Source organism: Sorex fumeus, unplaced genomic scaffold (assembly GCF_029834395.1).
Source record: "Sorex fumeus unplaced genomic scaffold, SorFum_2.1 ptg000051l, whole genome shotgun sequence".
In the NCBI taxonomy this organism is placed as follows: Eukaryota; Metazoa; Chordata; class Mammalia; order Eulipotyphla; family Soricidae; genus Sorex; species Sorex fumeus.
Genome location: NW_026606108.1, coordinates 15,609,360 through 15,634,740, shown reverse-complemented (window position 1 = coordinate 15,634,740; position 25,381 = coordinate 15,609,360). Strand labels below are relative to the sequence as shown.

General features: G+C 41.2%; 2 protein-coding genes across 4 annotated transcripts in view; one reads left to right on the top strand and one right to left on the bottom strand.

The window, feature by feature from the left end:
* AP3S1 (adaptor related protein complex 3 subunit sigma 1) overlaps positions 1 to 5,231 on the bottom strand; it is a 67,281-nt gene extending 62,050 nt beyond the window's left edge. For 2 of the 3 annotated variants that reach the window (XM_056124375.1, XM_056124376.1), the window contains exon 1: positions 5,026 to 5,231. In XM_056124375.1, the coding sequence (XP_055980350.1) occupies positions 5,026 to 5,094 (69 nt within the window). In that variant the 5' untranslated portion in view covers positions 5,095 to 5,231. The remainder of the gene's footprint in view (positions 1 to 5,025) is intronic. The other variant, XM_056124373.1, reaches the window with a different exon arrangement.
* Positions 5,232 to 5,513: 282 nt separating this feature from the next.
* ATG12 (autophagy related 12) lies at positions 5,514 to 20,037 on the top strand. Its single transcript, XM_056124390.1, has 4 exons — positions 5,514 to 5,797; positions 9,821 to 9,957; positions 17,201 to 17,263; positions 18,339 to 20,037. The coding sequence occupies exons 1-4, from the start codon at positions 5,635 to 5,637 to the stop codon at positions 18,396 to 18,398; spliced, it is 423 nt and encodes a 140-aa protein (XP_055980365.1). The 5' UTR covers positions 5,514 to 5,634; the 3' UTR covers positions 18,399 to 20,037.
* Positions 20,038 to 25,381: the final 5,344 nt, after the last annotated feature.

The window sequence follows — 25,381 nt, the reverse complement described above, 5'->3', positions numbered from 1 at the left end:
ACACTGGTTATATGTGAGCTCAATTTTATTAAAAAGACACGAGAGAAAAATATAAATACTATTTAGAGACTATAAAGATATATTAAAGTGTTTTGTATTCAGTTTGGGGGCCATACCAGGAGGGTAATATTCGATGTAAAGGTATGCTCAGCCCAGCCCACAGACCTCTCTCTCAGATACTTATTCTATTTCTAAACATTGAATAAGGTAGCCAGGCATTAACATATATAACTATCTTAAAGTCATTATCAATGACTTTATCAAAGACATTATCAAGATAATTCCTGATACTAACAACCTCGTGCAATCTAAAACTACCAAGAAAACATAAAACTATTCAAAATAATTTACATGTGCCAATAAAGTGAGAATAGGGGACACTTATTTGTCCACTTCTAATCTATTTTTCCCTTCCACCTTTCCAACAGAATATAAATTTATTCTCATTTCAATCCTTATTCTCAACTCCAAGAGTAGACCCTGATTAGTGTTAGCTATTATTGATCTTGGGTAGGAGTAATCAGACAAAAAGAAAAAACAGATCTAGGACTGCAGAAACAGATTATTCATTCTTTCTGGGCTGAATTAACTATCAGTGATTCGAAGGGGTAGGAAATATGCCTTTGTATATTAACTGCAGAGAAACAGAAAGAAACTGAACCTATGATGAAGTTACTGATTTACTGAATCTGTCTACTATGTAGCACTACTTATTACATGTCATAACAGCTCTTTTTAAGCAAATTTGAGTCAAGATATTCAAAAACCCAATTTTTGTAACAAAAAGCATCCTAATTAATGAGAAAGAAAAATAAAACCATTTGGAATTATCCTGCTAACAAAACAGCTTGAGATACTATGTGTTAATATGTATGTAACGCCTTCATTAATATTTAGAATGTTGACAATTATATCTAGATCGCAGAATAACTAAACTCTCCCATCTGTCACTTTGTCTTACTAATCACAAAAAAAGACATCAGTAAACATGGATGCATATTAAGAATTTCTTAAAAAGGAAAAACATATTTCCAATAAACAAATTTAAAATTTTAAAGAATAATCTTCAAGTTCCTTCAAGGGATTGCATTTGGCCACCGAATATTAACCTAATAATCAGATATAGTTCTTGAGAAAATAAGAGCTGGAGAGAGAGTACAACTGATAGGGTGCTTGCTTTGCATGTTGTACCCAACCCAGTTTCAATCCCTGGCACCCCAGATGATCCTGAGTCTGCCAGTAGTGATCCCACAGCCAGGTGCAGGAAATAAAGAGAGAGGAGGTGGGGGAGAGGAAGGGAGGTAGAAGGAGAAAGAAAACAGAGGCAAATCATGTAATAGCTTGAAAAATTCCTTTCTGGGCATATATGCATTTATGTATCACACAATCTTATCTGTGGAAACAACTGAAATAATTCACATCAAAGGAAAACATTTTTTATTTTAATAAAGTAATGCACCAAATGATATGGGTATGTTTCATTAATAATATGAGAATTATGTAACTCATGGGTTTTTATTTTGTTCTTGTTTGATAGGTATTACCTGGCTTATGAAATGTAAATCTCATTACTCACAGTAACGGGCAAATATTAAAAGACTAAAATTTATTGTTGCCAGGTCTCTGTGGCTAAGTATCAATTAAAGAGCCAATTAAAGAAAGAAAAACACTTGGACTTCTGCAGTTATAGCTCAAGGATATAGATGGCAAAATTAAAGAGTAGGCATCCACCCTTGAATTCTATGCTTGATGAACCAAAGAATTCAGCTTAGCAAAATAGGCATGTGACATTTAACAATAGCTTTAAGCCACAACCATTCTGAAAACCTACCACATCGGAAATACTACACTACAAAAGGGTTAACTGAACATATAAGCTGCTATTTCATAAAGGAAGACAGATAAGGAATAGAAATAAAATACAATAATGGAAAGTGGATGGGAAAAACAACTTACAAATTGCTCGATGTTAAACCATTATTATTAAACATCACCATCCTATCAGTGTATATAACTGTTAACCCAGGAATACTCATACTCCTTGATACTATTTAATAAATAAAATTCAACTTTCTCTTATTGAATACACACACACACACACACACACACACACAACTCCTCAAGGTAAAATAGAAAAGAGTTAAGTAACAATTAACACATTAGCTTTGTCTTTAAGACAAAGGGTATGAATTCTTAAAACCTTCTATATAAGTGGTAAATTTTAAGAGTTGGAAGCAATTAGCATGCCACTCCAAACTCATTCCAAGTTGAGAGACTATCCTGTACGCATCTCACAAAGACTGACTAAGAAAGCGTTTTCCATAATCAAGACTCAATTTTGATTGATGGGAGTGACTCAAACATATTTAGAACCTGATACCTTCTTCAAGGAATTCACAAACTGACGCAAGGAATTAAAAGATGTGGAGCAGAGAGAACCAGGAGAATTAAACTCATTCAGCAAGACAAAAGGGCTTCAGGGAATGCTTACTGGATAGTTGAACAAGGCTAGGAACAGGAGAATAAACTAAGACTCCCTTTACCAACAGACATTTGCAACTACTCTTCCCTCACATATGGCTATGAGGGTCTTCCTGGTGTTGTTCTAACATAGAAAGTTCTTCAATCAGGCATTCCCTCCTCGGAAACTTTGCATCTGTGGCGCCCTGACTAGAATGAGCTTTCCCAGGTATCTGCATGGCGTTCCTTACTCCCACCAAGCATTTGCTCCTAAGTCCCCTTATGCAGTGATCCTATTTTAAATGATCACTCCTCACATCCCTTTATTATCCTTCCCTGCTTTAGTTTTCCACGTAACTCAATACTATCTGACAGTCTATGTTTCCTACCTACTTATTAGCATCATCTATCCCCTGCTTAAAGAACAAAAATTATCTGTTCATCACAATATTTTAAAACACTAAATGAAGAGGGTCAGCTGAAAATTAATACTGACAAACTAACTGATGGAATAAAATAGGTAAAAAACAACTGTTCCTTCAAATAGGTCATGATCTAGCAGATGAAGGAAATATAAAATAAATAACGCTGAATTATTCCTGAACGACAGAAATATATTGTTAGCAAAACCCAATTTATTAAGGCCGAACAGAGAGACAGTTCCTGGCAGCCCCTCTTCTATGTGGCCAGTGACCACTAAACACTTTCTATGTCCTCAGTCCTTGCTCCTAATAACACTTATGCAATGGCCAAATATGACATCATTACTGCTAAAATTACTTTTTCCCACATTAAGGCTCAATGCTACCTACCAAAGAAAGGTAAAGGATATTTCTGTTCCCACCACTGAACAAGCAAAGATATACAGCAAGACACATTTTTTTTTCAGAATATGTATTTCCAAAGTTAAATACATTTTTATGTAGAATTCTACAATACTTGGAGTAGTTACTTGGATGCTAAGGATTAACTAAAAAAAATCTAGTGAATACTGTTTAGTTTTTAAGAGTAAATATGAAACCAAATATTTCAATTGTTTCACTCTTGGAAAGAATATCTTTGTGACACTATAAATGGATTGCACGGGCAACTTATTTTCTAGGAGGAAGAGTCTTTTGAGTAATGACTTGCATTATGTAGTAGGCAATCGGTAACAATGTAAAGCTAAGGGCTTTTTTTTTTTAATTCAGAAGGATCAATTACTGATTCACCCTAGATTTTTCAATGATGCTGAATTCTTAAGCAGATCATTCATATTTAACTTAGATTTATTTAATTTACATCCGCGTGTATGCTAAAGCAAGCTAAACAGGAGCAACTCGGAAAAGCTCTTCCTGGGCGAAAGCAAAAACCACTTAAGGAAGTGAAGCAAAGAGCTCAGGATTTCTCACTTCCAGGAACACCTCCTGACACTGCCTCCAGACATTGCCGGATCTTTGGCAAAGTCACACTTTCACATTTTCTCATTTTGAACGGCGGGAATGATTTCCTTCTGGGATTTATCTGCACACAAGTGTGAGCCGTGGCACAGTTTCAAGGAGTAAGTGAAAGTTCCCTTCTGGGCACGCGAAATGCTCCAGCACCGGGTCACTCTCGAAGACTTGCACACCCATCTCGTCTCTCTGGGACGGCACCCGCCAGTGGTGTACCCGAGGGCGGGGTGGGGGGGGGGTGTGTGAATTTCATCCCGGAGCATTGGGTTTATTCATAACTCTCATCTCCCTCGTTTATTCAAAAGAAAAGAAAAAAATCGCGCTTGGAACCCCAGTTTTGACGAACCAGGAGTGGGCTTCCTCAGGCGGGGGAGAAACGGACGTGGCGGGGTGCATCCTCCCCGCCCCCCCGACCCCCACCCACCCATCCCCGAGCCGGAGCGTCAGCTGCCCCAGGAGCCGCGGGGAGGAGGGTCCCTCTCGCGGGCAAGGGAAGCCGCCGCTCCCCGGGGCCAAGTGCAAACGTGGCCAGTCCGGGTGGGGCAGCGCACGGGTGACAGCCGCCAGCGGGGAGCCCGAGAGAAACCCCGCTTCCGCGCCTCGGCTCTCCTCAGGCGCCTCCCGGCCGAGGATGCCCTCGCGCGCCGCCCGGGAGGGACCGACCCCGGCGAGCCAAAGTTGCTGCGCGCCGCGGCCATCCCGGCCAACACCCATCTGTCCCCGTGAGGAGAGAGAGAGAGAGAACAAGCGAGCGAAGTGGGGCGGCCAGGCCGGCGCGCCGCGGGGGGCGCGGGTGGGCAGCGGCTGCCTGACAGGCCAGCGCCCTCCCCACCACCACCCCACCACGGACCCCGCAGCGGGAAGTCTCCGCTGGGGGGCCTCGGGCTCCACAGACGGGCGCGGCGGCGGCCCGGAGCGCGCCGGGGAGGTGGGCACCGCGGCTCACGCCCACCCGCCCGCCTGACAGCGCGGCGCGCGACGCCGCCCGGGCGCCAGACCGAGGGCCGCGGCGCGCCCGACGGAAGAAGCGGGGGGTCGGGTGGGGAGGGGGGGTCCCGCGCGGAGGGCGCTGCCCGCAGCCGCCGCCGCCCGCCCCTCGCCCGCAGCTGCGCCGCGGCGGTCGGATACTCACGTAGGGCTGGTAGAACTTGGAGAGCCGCGGCTTCCCGTGGTTGTTGAAGATGAGAATCGCCTTGATCATGGCTGAGCCGGGCCGACTCGGTGGGCGCTGGGGGCCACGGGCGGGGGCGGGCGCGCGAGCCTCGCCTCAGGATCTCGCCGGTGAGCCTTCCCCACCCGCCCCCTCCCGCACGCGTGCGCGCGCGCGCGCGCCCGGCAGGAGGGCGGGGCCTGGCGCGGGGCGGGGCGGGGCAGGGCCGGGCCGGGCCGGGCCGGGCTAGGGCGGGGCGGGGCCGGCGTCCAGGGAAGCGGAAACGCTCCTGGCCCGAGGCCGCCTGCGCACTGGGCGCGGCGGGAGGAGACGTGGCTCTCTGGCCCGCTTCCGGGGCATCGTGGGGCTGAGCGGGGAAACGGGGGTGGCCGTCTTGACCGTCAGGGTCTGCGACAGTCTCGATCGCGGAAGCCGCCTCGAGCGTCACAGCTTTCACTGTCGAGTCGGGACGGGTGACTGCCGCCCCACGCCGCTTCGGCGTCGCCTCCTCGTAGCGACGTGCCCTTACTGTGCCCGCCCCCCCGGCACGCGCTGAGCCACCACTTCCGCCTTCGCCTGCCACCGAGCAAGATGGCTGAGGAGCCCGAGTCGGCGCTGCAGCTGCCGGCGCCGGCTGCCGCCGAGGGGGATGCACCTGCGGAAGCGTCCCCGGACACTGCTACTCCGGAACCGCCTTCTTCCGCTGCGGTCTCCCCCGGAACCGAGGAGCCTGCGGGTGACGCCAAGAAGAAAAGTAACTTTCTGCATTGCAGTTTGCTACCGGGGCTCGGGCGCGGGGAGGCTTTGGTAGCAAAATTTCCCCGCGGGTTCGGGACCAGAAGTGGCTTGCAGCCAGTCAGGAGAGAATCATCGGGTCTCGTGGTGCTTTCAGATCTTGGCGTCGGTTCCGTCCCCAGAATCTTCTTCGCCCGGGACGCTCTTTCGCGGCGTTGATTACTTGACCGTGCCCCCACGGGGACGCGTTTCGCGAGGTTCTGATTTTCCTTTTTTTTCCCTTGGAGTGGTCCAGGCTGCAGCTCTTTGAAAATAGGGAAGGAGCTGAGTTGGGGTCTCAGTCGCTGCAAGGACTGAACACGGGAACTAATTCCGTCTCCTCCCACCCCCACCCCCGCGACTTGTTAAGGTGATCTTCGAGCAGTCAGGCGTCAGTTGACTCCTTGATTCCCCCTGTCCCCCCCCAAAACAGATCTGGACTTCACCCAATATGCAGAGTGCAACGGGAGCACGGAATGCGTCGGCATCCTTTTTTGTACTGTAATTGCTTGCGCTGGCTTGTCAACCCTTTGTTGCTGGAGAATTGGCCGTGTGACAGTCTGAAATTGCTAAGGTTCCTGCTGTTGGAGCACTCTCTGCGGGGCTATCCCGGGGATATGGTGCCGCTAGGCATCTGCGGAAATCGAATACTTCATCTCCCCTATTTCTGTAAAACCAGAAACTAAGTAGTGTACTTATAAATCCTTTCTAGAGTCTTTTTGAAGAATCCTGAGAATTTAGCAAATTCTTGTTTCATCTTTTTTCCCCCCTTCCAATTTTTCTTAAACGAGGAAGCAAATTTGCCAAGGATTGGTTGGTTTAGCGCTCAGCTTTACTCCAAAGTTAACTCCTTGACCGTGAACATAGTGTAAAACAGAGGCTAAAAAGTGATGGATCACACCATAAATGATCCATCATGAGGAACGTGGCATGTTTTCTTTTGTCTGACTCTGTACTTCACTCTGCAGATGATGAGGGGTGTTTTTGTTTTGTTTTGCTCTTTTGGGTCACACCCAGCGATGCTCAGGGGTTACTCCTGGCTCTGCACTCAGAAATTACTACTGACTGTGCTTGGGGGACCATATGGGATGCTGGGGGATTGAACCCGGGTTGGCCCTGTGCAAGGCAAACGCAACTTCCCGCTGTACTATCGCTCCGCCCCAGATGATGTGTTTTTATTTTCTGACATTTGACTTCGGCTGTCCAGTGTAAAACTTGTGTCTAGCTATTGCATTTTTACCTTGAAATTGCCAGTCGTTCCTTGAGGATCTCTTTAGATGGACAGAAGCTTAATTTCATGTACTCACCAACTGTGGTGTTTAGCCCTGCTCATACATATAGGATGGCCTGGGGAGGTATTTTGTTTATTTTGTTTTGGGGACACACCTGGCAGTGCTCAGGGCTTACTCCTGGTCTGTGCTCAGGAATTCCATCTGTGTCTCAACATGCCATTCAGGCACCTTTACCCCAGTACTGTCCCCCTGACCTGAGGAAGTTTTTTGAGTAATTGTTGAGAACTGAAAATTTTCTAAGTGCAACTTTTAAAACTCCTTAGGAATTTTAAAAACACCTTAAGAATTTTTTTTGGGGGGGTCACACCCAGCGATGCACAGAAGTTACACCTGGTTCATGCCCTCAGGAATTGCTCTTGGCTGTGCTCAGGGAACCATATAGGATGCTGGGAATCGAACCTAGGTCGGCTGAGTGCAAGGCAAACGCCCTCCCCGCTGTGCTATTGCTCCAGCCCCAAAAACACCATAAGAATTTTAAAAGTCTAACTTTGATTATAATACATACTCTTCTAGCTTCTTGACCCTCCCCCCTTCTTGGATCATAGTACACTACTTTGTATTTTCTGCTTTGCTTCCTTTCTTTTCTTTCAAATTGCAGTTGAGTTGTTGACAGCGCCAGGGGATTGAGGGAACTGGAAAGCTGAGGTATGAAAGATGAGTTAATCAAAGTCCTTTATCTCCCAGTAATTTATGTATCCCCAAAGTAACAGTCTAACATTAAGTAGATACAGTGGATAAACTTTAGCAGGAAAGTAAATGGTGTGCATTTTGTATTCTAGCTGTTCTCATTCTAGGGGTATTTGAACAAATTGATCTCAGTCTTATTGTAGGGTCCCAGCTCCTCAAGCCAAAGACCTGGACAAGAATGTAAAAGAATAAAGTTAACATTAGAGGGCAGCAGTGCTTTATTTTGCTTTTGATTCTAGATACTTGATTTTTTGTTTGTTTGAAGCAGAGTGACTTTAAGAGAAATATGTAGTCTGGTTTACTTTTTTTTTTTATTTCTGAATTTAAAGATTTCTGTGCCAGGAATGGAACCCCATTCTCAAGCTCTACCCCTAAACCATATCCCCAGGCCCTAGTTTGGACTATTGAAACCTCTTTCCAAGGACCAGAGAGCTAGTATGAAGTTGCAGAGCCAGGAATTTGAATCCATGGAGTTGAGAGTATATGCTTTTCACATAAGTTGCATGTGTTTCATCATCAAGTGTGATATTTAATCAATCCTCTATAAACATTCTTGTTGGATAGTTAGGTTGTCCGGGGTTTTGTTTTTGATTGCCCCCTTCCCCATAAAAATTAATGTTTCAGGGCCAGAGAGATAGTACAGTGGGTAAAGGGCTTGCCTTGCACAGGGCCAGTTCTGGTTCCATCTCTGGCACTACGCATGGTCTTCTGAACACTGCTAGGAGTGAACCCTCGGTACACAGCTGGGAGATAGAATCATAAGTTTTTTCAAGTCTTATATTCTCTTAATTCTCTTTTTCATTTCTTTGGGAGATTTTGTTTGTTTTTCGGGGGGCCTGCAGTGCCCAGGGGTCACTCCTGGACAGCTCAGAGCACCACACGGGTGCCAGGGGTTGGACCTGGGGCAACTGTGTGCCAGGCGGCCGCCTACCCACTGCACTATGGCTCCGGCACCTGCATTTTCACTCATGTCTCTGGAGCTTGTTTCTTGTCAGCGGCTGCATGCGAGCACGTCCCCCTCACCCCGGAACAACCAGCCCCAGGCACGCCGCCCTTCATCCTGCTTCCTTAGGATGGAGCTGCTTTCAAGTGTTTTTGTCCTCCTGTTTTTTTGTGTGCTTCTCCGCTACTGGTGCATGCATCCCTCTCCCGATCTGGGCCTCCTCCAACATTTTAACATTTGTTAATCAATCTTGTGAGGAAAACACAATCCTAGTTTTGTATGTATTTCCCTAATTATGAATGAAATTCAAGTATATGAGCAAGCTGCTCGCTCCTTTTAAAATCATTTCTATCTTTTAAATAGTTACCCCTGATCGAGACTCTTTGGATTATCTTTTTCTTAATAATATGTATGGACATTTGTAAATTGAAGAGCCCTTGGGGCCAGAGTGATAGGACAGTGAGCGGGGCGCTTGCCTTGCCCATGGCTGACCCTGGTTCCATCCCCAGAATCCCATAAACTCCACGAGGAGCGATTCCTGAGCTCAGAGCCAGGGGTAAGCCCTGAGCATCTCCAGGTGTGACCTACCCTGCCCTCAAAAAAAAAAAAAAGAGCCCTTAGTGTTAATGGGTATTACAACTATATCCAATGTGTAATTCATCTTTAGAATTACTTTGTGATTTTTTAAATTTGTTTTAACCATATGTAAGTTTTAAATTTTCGTGTAGTTAGACCTAGTAGATTTTTTTTTCCTTGTTGCTGGATCGTCTAATCAATCCAGCAATTAGACAAACTGGTAGGCTACCGAATGTAACCTGCCCACACAGCAGAGTCTGGCAAACTCCCCGTGGCATACCCAATATGCCAAATACCAGTAACAATGAAGGGTCTCATTCTCCTAACTCTGAAAGAGCCTTGAATATGGCACTTTTTAAAAAAAATCTCAGGGCTAGGACGAAGAGACGTTACTGGGGCCTGCTCGAGGCAATCGACGAATAACTGGATGGTTGTGATTGTGATATTCTCTTAAAATGTTTTAGTGTGTAATGGTCAGTTTTTTTTTTCTTTTTTTGTCTTATAGTTGACATCTTGCTGAAGGCTGTAGGAGACACTCCTATAATGAAAACAAAGAAGTGGGCTGTGGAGCGAACCCGAACTATCCAAGGACTCATTGACTTCATCAAAAAGTTCCTCAAACTTGTGGCCTCTGAGCAGTTGGTATGATCATTACCCTATCAAAAGCCACAGTAGTTTCTAAGCAACAACTATATAAAGTTCGACTGTTTCGTTTTTTGTTTGTGGAGGACCAGGGCCACATTTGAATTGTGGACCTGATATCTTTGTTCTGTCCCCCAATGCTGGGCCTCATCACTGCAGTGTTGTTTTCTATAACCCCCCCAACCCTTACCTTTCAAAAAAATCAACAACAAAAATAGACATCTTTATTTGCATATCACAATCTGGGCCAGTATTAGATCACAGATAGTATGAGTAGGTGGTTGAATAATCACCAAAGTAGTTTTAAAATATCACTTAAGAATTCGTCTATATAGGGACTGGAGAGAGAATACAGCAGGTAGGTAGGGTGCCATGCAAGTGCCTTACCCAGATTCGTTCCCAGGCGTCTCATGTGATCCCCAAGCACTGCAGGGAGTAAGTCCTGAGTGCACCCTGAACATCACAGAATGCGGCCCAAAAACAAAAACCAGGTGTGACCCAAAAACAAACAAAAAAAGAATATTTATTTGATGCAAGATTAACAGAGAGCTAGGAATTCCTCCAAAGGAAGTATCGTGAAAACTTTTTATTTTATTTATTTATTTATTTATTTCGGTCTGGTTTGGTTTGTAAACCATACACAGACACTTTCTGGCTACTCCCAACTTGATGTCTAGGGTCCACTCTCAAATATGTTCAAGGGACCCAAACACAGCCATGTAACTCAGGACACTAGTTCTTTGAGTTTTCTCCATGACTGAGGAAAGCTTTGGGTTTTACAGGTGAACCTCCTATATAATCAGAGTGGGGAAAAGCTGTTTTTTTGTTTTTCATATTTGTGCTCTACACCAATATGAAAAATTACACTTTATATGAAAAAAATTAAATGTCATAAATGGACTAGAAGATTACCAAATTATCCACATGAATATGACAGTTAAAACTTCAGAAACAGACATCCTAGCCTAGAGTACAACTAAATGTCTGGAGAAAGAAGACATGAACAGAAATGAGCAGACACATAAGAGTACATAATGAAGAATGGCAAGTTAAAAAATTGGAGGCACATGCCAAGTAAGACATTTCTTTGAGAAATGTAAAGGTAAAGGTAAAGGCCCTCCCGTTGATCGTCAATTTGCTCGAGCGGGCCCAGTAACGTCTCCATTGGAGACTTTGTTGTTACTGTGTCTGGCATATCGAATACTCTCGGTAGCTTGCCGGGCTCTCCGAGAGGGGCAGAGGAATCGAACTCGGGTCGGCCATGTTGGCCGCTTGTAAGGCGAACGCCCTACCCGCTGTGCTATCGCTCCAGCCCTGTGTATGTAGTATATAAATTATATATCATATGCAATTATATATATTTGGGACACATAATATGTATCATATATTACATATATAAAATAAACTAAAGGTGTAGTACTAGAAAAATATAAGATTAAATTATGATAAAAGGTAAAGGTAAAGGCCCTCCCGTTGTTCGTCGATTTGCTCGAGCGGGCCCAGTAACGTCTCCATTGGAGACTTTGTTGTTACTGTATCTGGCATATCGAATACTCTCGGTAGCTTGCCGGGCTCTCCGAGAGGGGCGGAGGAATCGAACTCGGGTCGGCCATGTTGGCCACGTGTAAGGCAAACGCCCTACCCGCTGTGCTATCGCTCCAGCCCTTGAGAAGTGTAAAGGTAAAGGTAAAGGCCCTCCCGTTGATCGTCGATTTGCTCGAGCGGGCCCAGTAACGTCTCCATTGGAGACTTTGTTGTTACTGTGTCTGGCATATCGAATACTCTCGGTAGCTTGCCGGGCTCTCCGAGAGGGGCGGAGGAATCGAACTCGGGTCGGCCATATTGGCCGCGTGTAAGGCAAACGCCCTACCCGCTGTGCTATCGCTCCAGCCCTTGAGAAGTGTATAGATAGAAAATGTTATGTCTTGACATTTTGATTGTACATATATCTAGTAATCTGAAAGGACTTGCTAACAGTGAATATTGAGTTGAACTATGTAAAATTGCTGACAATAATTCATTTTACTTATAAAGATAATTTCCTATGGTTCAACTTCAAGACTTAGTTATAACTCTGATTATCTCTTTAAGCAATTGAAAGCCAAAAAGTAAAATTGTTTCTATTGGTTTCCTAAATTTAACTCTTCGACTTTCTTCTTGCTGAGCCTCACATTATTTTTTAGTAAAATGGTTGTTAAAGAAAAAAGCTAATTCTGGGAATTCTGACAAGATAGCACAGGTATTAGAAGACATGGTTGAATCTCCCAAATTGCCATAACATAGCTAGGAACCAGGTAGAAGGATCGGGGTTCAGGACATACATCATATGTGCAAGCTGAGTTTGATCTCCACCATTGCTAGGTCCCCTTTTGGTCCTCCCCCAACCCAGCATTGCTAGGCCCTAACATTGTACTGAGACCCAGTTGACAAGGGGCTGCTAGGAGTGGTCCATGGTCCACTGACTAATGCTTGGGAGGGAGCTCTCCTCCTCACCCCCCCCCCCCACCCCCCGAAACAACATGGGAGCAGGAGTGGTACAGCGAGTAGGGCATTTGCCTTGCATGCAGCTGACCCAGGTTCGATTCCCAGCATCCCATATGGTCCCAAGCTCCGCCAGGAGTAATTCCTGAGTGCATGAGCCAGGAGTAACCCCTGTGCATCGCTGGGTGTGACCCCCCCTCCAAAAAAAAAAAAAAAGAAAGAGACAACGTAAGTAAACTAGATAGTAAAACAAATATTCAGCAAATAATAGGATTGGCACAGAGAAAAGGAGAACTAGAAGGCAGCAGATGATTATAGAATACCTGCATTAAGGCATAGAGAGGGTTCTGCAGCAGAAGTCAGTGAGAGCTCTCAGAACACACTCAGCTGCTCAGTATGGCTCTTCTATACAAGACCTCACACTGAGGAAAGACTTCTGGAAGTCAGGCAAAATTGAGTGGGATAAAAACATGGCAAAACAAGGAAAAGGAAAGAACAGATTAGAATGAAGGGGGACAGAAACTAGAAATCTCAAAAAAACAGCTCTCTGCCTCCTTAACACTACAAAAATCAGAAACTGTGCAGTTAGTAAAACTTCACCAAGCTACTTACCTGTAAAGTTGAAAAAAATTGTAGCATGTAAAGATAAGCAAAGTAGTGTCAAGGTCAGTTTTCCATGCAGTATAAGAAGCTACAGTAACATACCTAAACAAAGCATGCCAGAAAATTGTTCCTGTAAGATAGGTAACTAACATTTCACAACAAGTTGAGAGCGATTTTAAAAATAATTTGACATGAAAGAACAAATGAATCAACATTAGTCAGACTCAGCGGCACTTAACTCAGGAAAAGACAAATAAAGGGGGCTAAAGAGATAGCTCAAAGGGCTAGAATGCATTTTTGTCCGTAGGCAGCTCAGGTTCAATTATAGTCCCACCTGGTCCCTCCAGCACTGCCCAGTATGGCCCACAAACCAAAACAAAGACTTTAAGTTATTTCAGCATTGGAGACTAAATGTAGAACATAATAGCAAACAGCAGCTAATGCCTTAAGAAAAATAGGCAAATAAATTGTTAAACTCAGAAAAGAAAGGTAATAAAGATTAGACAGTGATACAGTGAGAATCAGTAAAGGTTGTTGAACTAAGGATAATGGGAGTCCCTGAAGAAAAAGAAAACAAAGGAACAAAATGTTCTAAATACAACTCTGAGGAATTAAGATACAGAATTTTAAGCTACGTACTAAAGTCATGCCAAGTACTTGAAAATAAATCAACCCAGAATAATGAGTACCAAGGTATTCCAATAAAATTACTGGACATAGAATAATTCTTTGCCATGAAGGGAGTAAAAGAGGATATGACTTAGGAAAAATACTAAATTATCTTCAAACTTTGACAACCAAGATATTAGGAAAGACAATATAAGACTTTCATATACAACAAAACTGACTTTTGGACTGGAGAGATAGCACAGCGGGTGTTGCGTTTGCCTTGCACATGTCTGACCCAGTTCAATTCCCAGTATCCCATATGGACCCCCGAGCACTGCCTGGAGTAATTCCTGAGTTGCAGAGCCAGGAGTTACCCCTGTGCATCGCCAGGTGTGATCAAAATGCAAAAAATAAACTGACTTTTAAACAGCACAAACAGGCAGGGTTGGGGTGGGGACTTTGCCTGTATGTAGCAGCTTACCTGGGTTCTGTCCCTGGCACCCCATACGATACCCTGAGCATCACCAGGAGTAAGTTGTGAGTGCAGAGCCAAGAGCATCTGAGCCTGACCACTGCTAGGTATGGCCGCAAAATCAGTAAATAAACAGCACAAACTACTGGCAATGAGTAAGAACTCAGAATATTATTCCTAATCTGAGGAATCTAATGGAGAAAGCTTTTTAGACAACAAAATTGGATATAAATATAAAGAAGGTTGATTTGAAAACAATTATTGTTTAATACTAAAATGAGTTTTCTAAGTTAAAACATTTAGCAGAAGGTTACATATTGAAATTTAACTTCTATGGGTTTTAAACTAACTGATTTAAGTAATTGTTAGTATCTGTTGTTCTCTGCTACATCTGTCCTAATGTTCTCTCAAAACTCATACCTATCTTATTTTTGGCCTTTATGGTCCTTTTTTTTTTAAACCCAGTTATCTTAATCCCTCAGGTATCTCTTCTAGGAAGTCTTCCCTGGCCTTTTTTGCTAAGCTAATGATACTTCTCTGTGTTCCTTGTCAGAAGTGTTTTTCCTATATATTTTTTTTGTTTCTCTTGGGGACTACACCCAGCGGTACCAGGGACATGCATACAGAGCATGTGCTCCAGCCCTTTAAGCTGTGTCCAGTCCCCTGCCTATATTCTTAATTATACATGTATGTCTTTCTCAAATGAAATGAAAACTCATTAAGAAGATATCCTATAAATTTTCATGATCCTGTCCCTTGAACTGTTCCTAGACAATCAGTGAAATATTTCTGAAACAAAATTGTCATTCTAAGCCCTAACTCTAAATTAAAATACAAAAAAAAGTAAAATATGTTGATTTATATCTAAATTTCCAGCCAAACACAAACTGTCGAAAATCTGTGTATTACAAGAAATTCACATTAGACTGGCCCTGATATCATAAATTTAAATTCAGACTCATTTAGGTAACTGGATACCTGATCTCTGAGGGCAGTCAACAGGAACTCTGCATGGCCTTAGTGATTGTCCTACTTTTCATCTTTTTATCATGAGAGCTGTGGAGGTGTAGCCAGGGATGAATCCATTCAGAGATAAGTGCTAACTGATCTGGCTGAGGATTGGGATCTGCTTTCTGAGAATGCCTTTGGGATGATTGAAAATTCTAGGTAATTAACAGTTCGTGAGTTCACCAGCAGCCATTGGCAAGTGAAGAGACTTGCTGCCTCCAACTACAGTAGATTTTGTTGACATAAAAGAAGACTTCTCACTAGCAATCTTATACCCGAAATTGTAGATTATGGAATACAAGCTATCTCTTTGTTTAAAAACAAGTACTTACACCCAAAAGAAGTATTTATAAAATTCAGTAAAATACTTTCAGAGAGGAAAAAAAATTCATATTAAAGTACACACTGATTTCTACTTTTGATCTAGAACCTTACTTCCTTAGCGTTGAATTGATATTTAAGCATGAACTCATACTGTTTTTGTTGTTGTTGTTTTAGGGTCACACCTGGCTATGTTTAGGAGCTTCCACAACCTGTAGTGTTGGGTAGCTGTTGCTCTGTGCAGTGCTCTTTGTACCATAGGGTTCCAGGGATCAAACCTAACCCTATTTTTCAATACTTTAAGGATTTAAGGGATGGAAAGATACTTCAGTGGGCTAGAATGCATGCTGTGCATGCCTGAAGCATATTTGGTCCCTAGAAGCACCACAGGTGTAGCTCAAAATCCTAAATTAACATAACTAGTGCCTACCAAGCAAATATATCAAAGGCACAGATGATTGATGTGCATCATCTCATTTTATCTTTACCAACAGCCCCAAGAAGTATAGGTAATATTTTCGTATTTGCATATAAGGAAGCAAGCTGAGAAGAGTTAAATTATTAGAGGATGCATCAAAACCTATTTGTCAACAGATATTTGTCAACAGAACCTATTGTCTTAACTAAGACAGGTACTAGAACTCAACTGTATTGCCTAGGGGTGCTTATTTATTTTTTTGAAGCAAGTAAGCTTTTATTGAATGAAGCTCGTTTAAGGAAAATGTGAGGTAGAAGGAAAGGATACATACTCAAGAGAGAACACAAATTTGAAAGAGCAAGCAAGCAGGGAGAGAGATGTGTTCAAGGGAGAACACTAGCTTGAGAGAACTAGCCAGAGTGTTTATTCTTATTGAATTAATTTAGATGCCAGCCAACTACCTTGATAACTTATTTTAAGATTATGTTAAACCTAAGAAACTTCATCCTTAGAATTTTGATAATAGGTAAGGGAATATTTAATGCTGCCCACAAATATGTTCTGTTTTTTAAGAGAAGGTTATTAAAAGCCAGTTTGAGTATGACTTTTGTTTCCATCTCTATAAGAATTTTAGTCAAAACAGACTCAGCTGAAACACTGAACAAGGAATCCTTTAAGAGAACAACGTTGTGAGGGTTTCACTATGTTACATTTTTTTCTGACTCCTAGATTACAGCTGACCTTGTAGTAGTTTAATACCTTTGAGAGTTTTCAAAGCTGGTAGAGATGGTTTTGATTTTTTTTAATACAACTATATTTTTCAGTTATCCTAAGGCATAGTCTATCTCAGATTTGACTTTTGATTATGAAAGTATGTGAAATTTTGTTAAATTAGTATATTTTAAAATGCCATCTATTAGCTTTCAAAAGCTTTTTGTAAAAACTTTTTTTCTATCTTTTTTTGGGGAGGAGCCTCCCAGGATGACCACTCCAGCTAACCCCAAGGGTTTAATGCTAGGGCCTGAGGATGCACAATGGTGTCTGGGGACTGCCAGTGCTTGGGGAATGAGGGGGCCCCAAATCCTATAAAAACAATATTTGCTGTTTCTTAATTATAAAAAGTTTGGAGCCACTATTCTAGGAATAAAAATTTATATTCTTCCAGAAGACAGGTAAAATCTTTGTAATTGACTAACTTATGAGACTTAGAAGAAGGAATTTAGGAATGTCCTCAGTTCTAAAGACAATTTGAAATAGCTGACTGAAAAATGCAGATTATTAATCCATGTACCATTAAAAATAATTGCCATATATTCCTTTTTTTCTTGTAGTTTATTTATGTCAATCAGTCTTTTGCACCTTCCCCAGACCAAGAGGTTGGAACTCTCTATGAGGTAATACTGCTTTGTTTTAGTGGAATGCACACACCTTTTATCATCATTAATCCACATCATTATTTTGAGAGATAATACAATATACTTAATCAGGAAAGAAGTCCCTTGTTTTCTGTTATATACCTTGAATATAGTTGGATCTCAATAATTACACAGTGATTAAAGAATGAATAACAAAAGATGACTTTGTAGTACATCCAGGAAATAAGATCCTCTTTTTTTTATATATACCTATAATCTAGTTTCTTCTATAATATTCATATAATCAATAATACAAATGGGCCTCAAAAAATTTAAGAGACTACATGAGAATGACGTAGGGTCTGAGATAATATGGTGAGTAAAATACTTAACTTGCACATGGCTGGCCCTTTTCAATCCCCAAAATCCCATCTGGTCTCCAGCAGCACCAGAAGTGATGCCTGAGCAGTCAGGTATGGATGGGTGGGGGGCGGGGAAGAAAGACTTTACTCATCATTTTTGGAGAGAGTTTTATGTGTACGTTAACTTGGTATACATGAAAGTTTACCATTGGTATACATTGAGTTTATTTGAACCACACCCACCAGTGCTCACGGACTACCCCCAGTCCTCTTGGGGCCATGTGGTGACAGGGATCAAACCTGGGTCTCCTACATGCTCCATCCTGTTGAGACATCTCTCCGGCCCCATTTTTATAGTTTTATAGCAATAATTACTAAAGTATACATACTAACATCACAGCTAGAAAACAGCTAAGCTTTTATAAAGATTCAAAGGACTTGGGGCAGGGGATGTGGCTCAGAAAAAGAGAACTTACCTCACACATGTGAGGTCCTGGGTTCGATCCCCACCACCATGAAAAAAAGTATATATTTTTTTAAATTTTATTTATTTTTATATTTTATATATATATAGACATATATAAAGATACGGAGAGATTAAAATATATAAGCCTGATAATTTGAATCAGTTTGGTTAGCTTTACTAGAATACTTACATAAATGAAGATACTTATGGTACATATGTTTTTTTTTTTTAGTTTTATTTAAGTATAACCAAATTTGAATTTAATACTGCTCTTTTTTTCTTGCAGTGTTTTGGTAGTGATGGTAAACTGGTATTACATTACTGCAAATCTCAAGCATGGGGATGAACTACAGAGGAAAAGGTTCCTGCTTACTTAAAGTGAAACTTCATAAAGGAAGCTTCTCAGAAAGTTGTAATAATTATGGCAAGAGACTTAGGAATATGACCTCCTCAGAATGTATCTACAGTGACCCGTATTTATGCACTTAAAAATCCAGAGTGGATGAACTCACACAAACATAATTTGTAGTAAAACATAATTATCATAAAAGATTGACATTAGAGTACACATTACTACAATTATACCTCTAGGAATTTTTTCAAGGTGTCGGAAAGGAGAATAAGACTGTAAAACTGCTATATGGGCTTGCAAATAGTGATTGAAATTATTTACTTGTAGACTTAGCACTCTACCTTTTTCTGTTGTAAAAGTCGATTTGTAAGAGATTATTTTGTGTTTGTTCAGTCCAGTTTGTGTGAGATACTCCTATGCCTTTTTGTGTTTACATTTATATCTGCAATGTTAATGAAAATCTCCTTAATCTGCTGGCTGCATACCTCACATGAATCCAGCAGAGGGCAGCCCAGTTAGCAGAATTAAGACATTTGGTTTTTACATCTTTGGCAGAAGATAATGAAGGGGGAAAAGTTGTTCTTGTTCATTTCAAGTAACATCTAACCAAGAGAACCAGCTTGTTGACACACTGGAAGGTTACTTTAGTGATTATACATGGCTTAAATTAGTTATTTTGTTGGAAAACATATAATTTTATAAATCCGGACTAAAATACAACACTTTTCAGTTCTGTCAATGATTCTTGAGTATCTTGGATATATCTGTAGTATTGTTTCATTTTACACTGTTACAGCGCTCAATAAACCTGACAAAACTTTAAAGTTTTTTGTTGCATTTTCCCTTTGAAAATGTTCAACAGAATAATTGGAAAAGCAATTTTAGATCTATTTTTGTCTATTTTGTCCCATTCTATAAGTACTATTTTTATTGCTATTAGATTAATACAAGTAATGCTTCAGGTGAGACATTTAAGATTGGAGTTACTTTCTGTATTATATATCAAATAAGTTTTTTAAAGTCAACAAATTGAATGGTCTGTCCAAGCAAGATCTAAGATATATATGAGAATTTTAAGGGTTTATTTTCAATGGTATTAGGAACAATATGATTTTGTCAAGGTGCTTGAAGTATAGGTCCCTTTATATCTTTCGGTCCCATAATGTGCACTATTGTTAATCTGACAAGTGTTAGCATTAGAAGTTGCTATGGAACAGTTCAGTTTACAATGATAACGTTACTGTTTCATTTTCTGTTCAATAAAGAATTATGACATCCCTTTAAAGTGGTATCTCTGTGGAATAAATTATTAGAGTTAATAGCTTGCACTGAAATAATACAGGTTAAATTGTAAAATTGTATCTTCTAGGATTAAGAAATATATGTCTTGAAAGCTGGAAAAAAATTTTGACAAATAGGTTGAAAATGGAAAAGATCTATTGTCTATAGTTTATTAAAGTATGTTAAAATATTTATCTGCATATATCTTTTGAAAAATATATGTTTGCAAGTAAGATTTGTAATTGCAAAATATTTATTACTTCTGCAGTCAAAACTACTTGAGTTTGAATTTATGACTTCAGTTTTTTCTGTTTTTATCTAAACTTATAGTTGATTAAATTTAAAGATAATACCATGTATTTTGTTTTCTTCCTTAACAACCATGAAAAATACATAGGACTTAATATTTAACATTTACTCAAATCATACTTATTAACATTACCATATCAAGCCTTACACAACAGTAAGATTTGCAACCTTGCAACATTTACTTTTTTAAGTGTATATATAAATATCAATGTCTGATTCACATTGAAGTCAAATTTGGGTTTTTTAAGTGTTGAGAGTAATGTCATGCTTTATCTTACCGTGCAAAATAACCACAGTTGTACTAATTGAGACTACTGTATACATTATACATTGTATGCGTTGTTTACCAAGTGCTTTGTAATGAGTTCCCCATTTTTAGAGTAAGCTAAAACTATTTATAATCAAAGCAACTATAGTAATGACTTACTGGAAGTTTTAATAAAAGGCATAACTCGCTTTATTCAATCACATAAAAAAGCTGAAGAGGGTGTAGAGTGATAATTAGCAGATGGGACACTTGCCTTGCATGTGGCCTTCCCTAACCCAAGATCTGGCACCACATAAGGTCCCCCAGGCCTGCCAAGAGTGATCCCTGAGTACAGATCCAAAAGTAAGCCCTGAGAACTGCTTGATGTAGCCCCCCCAAAAAAACACAAATAATTGAGGCAGCGTCAGAGAGATAGCTCACAAGCTGAGTAAATGCTCTGCATGTAAAGATGCCCAGGTTTGATCCCTGGCACCACATGGTCTTCTGAGCACCAATGGAAGTCGCTCCCAGCACTACCAGATGTAGTACAAAAGCTAAAACAAATAGCAAAAAAATAAATAAATTTGCAGGGTACCTTGGGATATGACTCAGTGGTAGAGTGCAGCCTATCTTGTATAAGGTTCTGGGTTCAATCTCCGGTATCCTTCTGACTCTCCCTCAAAAGAGAATATACCTTAGTCATACCTTACATAGATTAGATTAGTCATAGAAACATAGATATAGATTAGTCATCCATTATGGATCTCTATCAGAAAGGGAAAGCCTGTGGTAGTCAAGGAATATAAAAATGAAAATCACTATTCGTGCAGTTGTTCCATTTTCTAAGGATTATATTTGCTAAACTGGCTCTGGAAAAGACCACATCATGAAAGGGAAAATTCAGAAAACAGTTCATCAGATTTAGTCTTAGAAATACTATTTCGCTACAATGTTATCCAACCCAAAGTGTTAAGCAACTCATTTCTCAAAGTGTACTTTTACCTTCGTGTCTTAAAATCCTAAGTTTCTAGGACTGGAGAAATAGAACAGCAGGTAAAATGCTTGCTGTGCATGTGGCCAACCTAGGTTCAATCCCTGGCACCCCATGTAGTCCAATGAACACAGCCCGGTGTGACCCAAAGAAAGAAAATAATGCTACCTTCCTGCCTAATCCTTTCCTTAAAACTTGTCTGGGTCACTCTTTCCATTCTCATTGTAAAATCCAAGTAGTTGGTTTCACTACCTGCAATCTTCTGTGCCCAAAATCCTCATGGCTTTCTGTATCTGAACAAAAGCAGGATTCCTTACACGGTCTTTCAAAGGCCTTCATGGTCTTCCCACTTCTCCCACACTTTCTGTACCTATGATCATCTTTGTTGTTATTGCAGTACCATACTCTCATCCCATGACTTGCACTTGCCATTCCTCCATCTGGAGATTTGTCCAAACAACTGGGTCTCATAATCTCATCCCGACTCAAAAATCACCTCATTAAGAAAGTTATGTTCCTCTGAACTCCATCCAAAACTGCTGACCTCACATTACCTTTTTTGCTCCACCTCATTTTTCTCTATCCTATACTCCACATTATCACTGTTGTTTACAGTATCTGCATTTATTTCTCCATATGTCCTGAATGCAGTGTTGGTATGTTACCCCACTTGTCCCTAAGCCCTCTGAGAGTATGCTGCCCTATTTATTTTTAATTTTTATTAGTGAAACACCATGAGGTACAGTTGTAGACTTACAAATTTTTGTGCTTGGGTTTCAGTTATACAATGATCGAGTACCCATCCCTCCACCAGTGCCCATTCACCACCACTGATCCCAGTATCCCTCCCACCCCCATACCTCCCAGTCCACCCTGCCTCTGACTTGTTAAAGAAACGTTGATACATCTACACAATGGAGTACTATGTAGCTGTTAGAAAAGATGAAGTCATGAAATTTACATACAAGTGGTACTACATGGAAAGTATCATGCTAAATGAAATGAGTCAGAAAGAGAGGGACGGACATAGAAAGATTGCATTCATCTGGGGAACATGAAGTATCAAAATAGGAGACTAACACCCAATAGCCGAGATAGGTACCAGGAGGTTTACTCCATGGCTTGGAGGCCAGCCACACATGCTAGGGGAAAGGGCAGCTCAGATAAAGAAGCGAGCACCAGATAAAGGGGACTGGGAGGATCCTCTCAGGGTGGGAGATCGATGTGAAAGTAGAACTACCGACCGAACATGATTGCCACTCAATGCTGCCCTATTTTTATTAAAGTTTTCAAATTTATTTGTTTTGTGGTGTGTGTCCCAAGTGGTACTCAGAGGTCTGGGGCCACTGAACAATGTCATGCTAACTGGACGAAAGGATGCAATGCTGCTTAGGACTGTGTGTCACCCTGGTGGGTGCTCAGACACTAACAAGGCTATATCCAGTAGTGCTTGAGAGGCCATGTAATGCTGGGGATCGAGATGGGTGTATGCAAGGTAGGTACCTTAAATTCCAGCTATTTAGTTCACACTTTTGAAAAGGTACTAAGTGGATAGATGAATCCTTTCATTTCTGTCATTCTCTGGAAATCGATGGCAGTGTCTTAAAATGTGACAGTCAAGCCCTAAATAATGCAGAATATAGAGAAACTACTACTACTCTGAATCTAAGTATTTTACATGAGTTAATAAACCTATAATACTCATCACCCTTTGTTTTTTACAATAGTTTAAAATATACACTTGTTTTAGTTTGGTTTGGGTCCAAAACCAAAGCTTAGAGCTTAGTCTTGGCTTTATGCTCTGGGGTCACTCCTGGCAGGGCTTGGAGACCATATAAAGTGTCAGGGATTGAACCTAGGTTAGCCATATGCAATGCAAAGCTCTTTTCTTGCTGTATTGTCTTTCCAGCCCCATAATAATATAAAACTCTTGAGAGAGAGGATCCCTTTGCAGAAAAGCCAAAAAGTGAGAAAGAAGTCTTTGCTGGTTATGAACTCACTTTCTCATGGCCCCTCAAGAAAAACTTCACTGAACTAGCGCACATCCTAGCCAACTAAAAATGTGCTTTTCCTGACCTCACCATCATTCAGACACAAGGTGCTGAGTAGGAAGCATGGGGGTGTGGTGAGAGGAATGTAGGAAGTGATCAGCATAAAAGATAGTATGTGTCCTAAAGGTTTTCACTGTTAGATGTTCAACTGGGAGGAGGAGGCAATGCTAAAAGTTGGTAAAGGGTTCCGTATGAAACCCTATGGGTATCCACACTATAAACCACAGTACAAACAGAAATAGACTGATGACTGGGAGGCAAAGGAGGGCCAGGGGTGGGATGGGAGAGTGGGGGTGGGGGGCTGTTGGAAGGAAGTGGACACTGCTGACAGCCCTTGATGTTGAAACATTGTATGCCTGAAACCTAAAGTAAGTAAAGGCCCTCCGGTTGATCATCGATTTGCTGGAGGGGCCCAGTAACGGCTCCATTGGAGACTTTGTTGTTACTGTGTTTGGCATATTGAATACATCACGGGGAGCTTGCCAGGCTCTGCCCTGCGGGCGAGATACTCTCGGTAGCTTGCTGGGGAGAGGGGCGGGGAATCGAACTCGGGTTGGCCTGCGTGCAAGGCAAACTCCCTACCACTCCTACTGGGAGGAGGAGGCAATGCTAAAAGTTGGTAAAGGGTTCCGTATGAAACCCTTTATCATGGCCCCTCAAGAAAAACTATCGCTCCTAATCATGAACAACTGTGTAATTTTATGAGTACTAAATAAAATATATTTTTTAAAACCTTGAAAAAGGTTACCCCTGAGCATTGCCAGCTATGGCCGAAACCCCCCCAAATTAAGTAAAGGTAATTTAGAGCCAAAATGTGGAGAACTTTAAATGCTAGGTAGAGAAACCTGTGTGTAAGAAGTTACTGAACAAGAGAAGCCAGAGTGACAGTAGGGCAGGTAGAGCACTTGCTTTGCAGGTGACTGACCAGGATCCATTCCTGGCATACCATATGTTCCCCTGAGCACAGAACCAGGAGTAAGTTCTGAGCAGTGCTGAGTATGACCCAAAACCTCTCAAAACTCTTTTCTCACAAGAAATTGGCAGTCTGTAACTTAGATTAATTTATGTAATGCCTGTAAATAAATTATTAGAGATAAGGGGAAGGACAACAAGACATTTGGGATACAAAACTGAGCATTTATTTGAAAAGGAGCAAAGAAAGCAATAAATCAGGGAACAGTGGGTAGGAGTTCTGAATCTGGGTAATGTCATGCAGTTAGAGAACCTCGAGGTGTAGAAAAAATATCCTTGGGTTTCTAATATATTGCATTTGAAGAGACAAAAAGTGGTAAGATTGTAAAATTAGGACCTATGGTTGCATCCACATGGAAGTGATAACTGCAATCGAGTGTGGAAAGAGGATTTAAAGGAGAGTCAATAGATAATGAATGTGAATGTAGCAATATTAGGAAAAATTCTTAAGATCTTTGAAGGTCAAGAGCCAGAGAAAGTAGGAAAAGAATTGCTGGAAATTTTAGAGACGTGTAATCCACTGTGAAACGCAACAAAGATAAGCTTGTGTTTAATTTTGTTGTTGTTAATTTCAAGTATGGATTAAAATACTGGGAATGATGCTGGGTATTAAAATACCCAGTAGAAATTCTGATAAGAATAAAAATAATATTGGATAAAAATAATATACAAAATGTACATTACTCTTACCCAAAATAATCAACCACCTTTCCTTGCAATATGCATCACAAAATGTTGGTTTCTATCTTGTCTTCTACCTGTAGCCCTTTTTGAAAAATGGTGTTGGATCCTGCCGTTTTAATTCATTGTTAGACTACTTACACTGTAAGCAATTTAAGCAAGGATGCTGAAGACTGCAGGTAACCCAAGTAAATTTAGATAAACACACATACACCAATATGTATATACATGTCTTGAAACAAACCTATTTTTAAAAAGACTTCTTTTATAAATCTTAATCTGCAGTACTCTTGAACCCAAATCATTCCTTGGGTTTTTGTAATGAAGAAGAAGGAAACATTATGGCATTTCTTTTAACCATCAAATTTCATCATACTTCATGGTTTCCTCAGTGCTAAATGCTTTGCGCTATATGGAAATACATTTTCTTGTAGGAAACGCAAGC

Excerpts from the sequence above, each read along its gene's own strand:
- ATG12 (XM_056124390.1), top strand. The coding sequence starts at position 5,635 with ATGGCTGAGGAGCCCGAGTCGGCGCTGCAGCTGCCGGCGCCGGCTGCC. Across the intron at positions 9,958-17,200 it reads TTGTGGCCTCTGAGCAGTTG|TTTATTTATGTCAATCAGTC; the intron begins GTATGATCATTA and ends TTTTTCTTGTAG. Across the intron at positions 17,264-18,338 it reads AGGTTGGAACTCTCTATGAG|TGTTTTGGTAGTGATGGTAA; the intron begins GTAATACTGCTT and ends TTTTTCTTGCAG.